Genomic DNA, 4466 nt, shown 5'->3' with positions numbered 1-4466 from the left:
AGGAAGAGCTCGCCAGGACTCAGGGACAGAGCCTGAGCGCCACCAGAAGGAGCCTTGTAGGCAAGGACTGTCCCACCCGCCTGCCGCACCCGTGCCCAGCAGCCCCCTCCTCGTTGCCTGCCCATGGCCTCAGCAGGCCAGCCCCACATGAACCAGGCACCCCGGATGGAGGGCCCGGCCGGCCGGCCAGCACTACAGCTGGCTCAAGAGCCAGTGTCCCTCAGCCTGGGTGCCCGGCGCCACGAGTCCTGCCAGCATCCTCCACCAGTGTCTGGCCCTGGCTCTGCGCCGAGCCCTGGCATGCCCTGAATGGAATGGCAGGCTAAAGGCTGCCCTTGACTCGAGCCACCTCCTTTGAGGAATCTACCCGCCGCTGGGATGTGCCCTAGACAGTCAGTTCCCCAAAGAGTGACTCCTTTCTCCCCTCTAAGAGGGAGTCTGACGGTGGTGGTGGGAGGACACCACGGGGGGTACTGCCAAACCAGGTGGTCACCCACAGCTGGGCCCTGTGTCCAAGGACTGCCCTGGAGGAGATGGCGGCCCCAGACACCTGTGGAGATGGTGGGTGAGAGAACCCTTCCTGTCACCATCCCAGGGTCTCCTGAGACCATCATGCCCAGGAGAGGGTGGGCACACTGAGCCTGGCAGGCAGCCCCAGCTGCCCCATTCCCCCCTCTCCACCGCTCAGAAGGCACTGATGACAGACTAGGGGTAAGCTGGCCGGTGACACCAGAATGCAGGAGGGAGGCTCAGCATCTGGCCCCTCCCTGGCCGTCAGCAGTGCAGTGTCCACTCAGCCCCAGCTTTGGTCATTGCCTTCTGTTTGCTGGCCCATTTTCCCTTTTATATCCCCAGCCCAGCCTCCTCTGGCTCCAGCCTTCTGGGACCCCCCACCCCAAGCACCCCGGCCATCTATTGGCCTGTCTGCACGCTCTCCCACCTCTGTCCCCAGCACAGGAGGAGGCGAGGACAACCTGTGAGCTCCGGGCTGGGACAGGGCATCCAGCAGTGACCTCCTAGTCCTACCTAGGCAGCCGGTCATCTCAGCAGGTCCCGTGAGCCGTGAGCAGGGCCCACGCTGGCCACCCACCTTGGGAATCACACTCAGAGCCCAGCCGACCCAGTCCGGCCTCCTTCAGTAGAAATAGAAATGCCTGGATGTTGTTTAAGTGTGTGTAGCTGCCCGGGGCAAACCAGCAAAAAGCAAAGGCAGTCCGGGAGGGGCAGGAAAGGAGGAGGGGATGGGAACAGGGACAGGGAGGAAGCCGGAAAGGGGGCCCTTACACGAAGGGGTAGAAATTGTTGAATGGAAAACCAATGTGCTCTGTACATTTGCTCCCAATTCACAACAAAATGTTTTTTTAAAAAGTAAAAAGATACAAGCGCAGTGAGTGTCGAGAAGATACTTCGCTTCCCCCAAACACGCCTAAAATGCTAGGTTTCAACATGTAGACCGCCGGCGTCTGCACGTTTGTACCCAGAGGTCTTTGAAGCCTGGCATGCGGTGTGGGGCGGCTACGGCGGAGGCACAGCAGCTGGGCAGTGGTGAGAGGCCTGAGAGTGTGGCCTGGGCCGAAGCTGGGGACAGACAGGACAGGAGGTTGAGGGCCCGCTGCAAGGGGTTCCCCGGATCTGAGCAGCACACTGCCACAGTGTGAGTGGGGCCAGGAAGGGTGACAGGAGACACCTCACCCCCATCCGGGGGTTGTCCTTTCTCTCCAGTCTGGCCCCAGAGCCCCTGCAGTGCAGGGAGCTCCCTGAGGCAGGAGCAGGGCCCCTCCTTTCACCGAGCCTGTGTCTCAAGGGGAACAGGGGTCCCCATATCTGTATCCGAGACTCGAGTGGGGCCCCTTGCTATCCAGTTTCCTTTGTCCTCTGAGTGGAGCAGGCATCTCCCTCCCCCTCGGCTAGGGTGGGGAGCTTGGGGCCCCCAGGTCTCACCCTTCCCTATTCAGACCCCCCTACACTGACCCCTCCTGAATTTGAGTAGCACTTCGTTTTTCTCTGGAGGAAGAATTCACACAGGGGGAAGAGAGGCTGAGGGAGCACCCAGCCGGGCCAAGGCCTCAGGGACAGGTCTGGTCAGGAAGCGGGACAGAAGGGATGTCCCAAGTCCCTGAGCGCCACATAGTGGCTGGCTATTGGACAACCAGCTTTTAAGAGAGAATTACCCCACCTGGCTGGGGATCCTGGCCAAGCCCTCAAAGGCCTTACTGGGTCTCTTGAGAATTCAACAGCGGAGTGCCACGTTGGGTGGGGACGGTAACTTCCGGAGGACATTCAGGACGACATCGTCCAACCCCAGCCAAGGTTGGCCGAGCACAGACCCAGCCCTGGGAGGGGGTCCACTCTGGGCCTCCCCACCAGGTGTGTGCCTCAGCGGGGAGGATGTCCAGACGCCCTCTCGCCGTGTGAGGCGCCCTACTCTGCCATCCCCAGGGTGGCTGTCCCCTGCCTGTTCAGTCCACTGAACCCCGCCCGCGTTCCTCCTTCCCACCCAAAGGAACTTCAGGGCCACCCACAAGAAGAGGCCCCGTGAAACCAAACCCGTTGGATCCTATCGAGGTGGCCACCTCTGGGGTTTCCGAGACTTAGCCCAGGCCATTTTCTCTTCCCCGTGGGGCAGCTGGGGAATGTGAACCCCTGACCTAGTGGCTAGCAGCTCAAAGTGCTCAGCCCCCGCCCGCCCCCCCGCCCCCCTGAGCCACTAGGGCTCCTGAGGGTGAGGAGGGCAGCGCAAGCCTGTCTCCAAGTACACAACCTTGGGGAACAGAAGGAAAACAAGCAGCCGGAACACTTTGACAGTATCCAAGTGAAAGACGCCAGTCCACGCGGTGTGGGGAGCTGCTGGCAGGACTGGGGGGAGGGGGGAAGGGGAGGCAGAATGTGGAATTAAGTAGCATGTCCTGACGACTTTGGGACCCTCTCATGCGACCCCCGGGACCCTTCTTAAGTCTGGCTCTTGATTACCTGACGTTGGCTGAGGTTCCGAGTTCTGAGCCCGGGGGGGCGGTGGGGGGGGCGCGGGGGGGGGCAGGGCGGGGGGGACCCCTCAGCAGTCCAGGTGTCAGGAGGGAAGCAGCCAATCCCTCTGCTCTCCTCCTCCTCCAGCCAGCTCAGCACTGCGCGGCCTCCTTCACTCAGCCCCTCCTGCTACAGGAGCACAGACAGCCCCGTGTTTGGGCCCACTGAGGCAGCCAGGGCCACCCGCTGGCCAGGACGGTGGCCTCCTGAGAAGGGCTCCCTGCCCAGCAGGATGAGGAGCAGCCAAGCCTGTGGGCACCAGCCTTGACCAGTGGGCGGGTGCCCGGGCGAGGGTGTGTGTTGTGGTGGTCTGTGTGTGGGAAGAGACCCCATCCTGGCTCCATTCTGCACGAGAGCCGGGCCCCATGTAAGGCGCCGGTTCTCCGGGTTTTTCCGCCTCCACCAGGGCTGGTCCTTAAGCTCCCTCGGGTCCCCCACCCACCCCCCCATACTGCCCACGACCCCTTGTGTCTCTCAGTGTCAAGTGCTCTGGCCCAGAACTGGGTCTCACGGCTCCTCTGGTCCCCACTGGGGAAATGGAGGCTCGGGGCTCAGTCCACGCCCGATGGGGGTAGGACAGTCCTGGCACAGGCCTGGATTCTTTGAGGACCCGGGGTTGGGGTGCACAACGGGCCTGAGGCGCTGAGGCCAGGCCCTAGCCTTGCCTGCCTGAAGGCCGCCTCCCGCTCCTTCCTCCCTTCCTCTCTCCCTCCCCCGCCTTCCCTCTCTACCCTCCTGGCGAGCGGACTGCAATCCAAACTTGTTGTTCCTCTCCCTGCTCCTGCGTTGTCAGCGAGCCCTCCAAGTTAAATATTACTCATGGGGAGGGGAGCCACTGGGCAGCACAGCCGGCTGACCCAGCCCCTGGAAGGACGGCAGTGGACTTGGACGGCCCTCCCTGCTCGGGCCCAGGGCAGCTGGTGGACTTGGGACGGGTGGTGGGGAGCCTTCTGGGCACCCGTGCCCCTAGCCTCCTGCCGCCCTTTGCCATACCAGCGAGCCTGTTTATTTGACCCCACAAAGCGACAGGGCAGGCAGGGTCACAGGCAGCGGGTCCCCGGGCAGGGACAGGGAGGGGTGCGAGGGGCCTGGGCCAGGACAGCAGAGGGCCCTCCCCTTGGCTGGCCACCTCGTCTTGGTGCCAGGCTGGGGGCGGGACTGGGAACAAAATGTTCAGAAAAATAGCCTCGTCCCTTTCCAATCGATTCCTCGTCCCTAGCCCTGCGTTCCCCTCTGAGGGAGGCCGGTCAGCAAAGGGCCATGACTTAGGAGACGTCCGGGTCTCAGAGCAGTGCCCACCCTAGCCCAGGCCTCTGGAGGGGGCAAAGGCCTGCTCCAGAGCCCCCATCCCCACCCTAGCACACACCTCTGCCCCCAGGCCTGCTGAGACGCAAGCATGCACTGCCCCCAGGGCCTTTGCACTGACTGTTCCCCCCACCCCC

The 4466-nt window shown here is 63.1% G+C and overlaps 1 protein-coding gene across 1 annotated transcript in view; it reads right to left on the bottom strand.

The window, feature by feature from the left end:
• Positions 1-4466, bottom strand: part of FAAP20 (FA core complex associated protein 20) — a 22067-nt gene that overhangs the window by 11862 nt on the left and 5739 nt on the right. The window contains exon 3 of the mRNA XM_045299227.1: positions 1478-1578. Within this exon, the coding sequence (XP_045155162.1) occupies positions 1478-1578 (101 nt within the window). The remainder of the gene's footprint in view (positions 1-1477; positions 1579-4466) is intronic.

This window comes from Echinops telfairi, unplaced genomic scaffold, assembly GCF_000313985.2.
Source record: "Echinops telfairi isolate 266 unplaced genomic scaffold, ASM31398v2 ScPeMD7_7457;HRSCAF=8495, whole genome shotgun sequence".
Classification (NCBI taxonomy): domain Eukaryota; kingdom Metazoa; phylum Chordata; class Mammalia; order Afrosoricida; family Tenrecidae; genus Echinops; species Echinops telfairi.
This window is presented reverse-complemented; position numbering and strand designations above follow the sequence as displayed.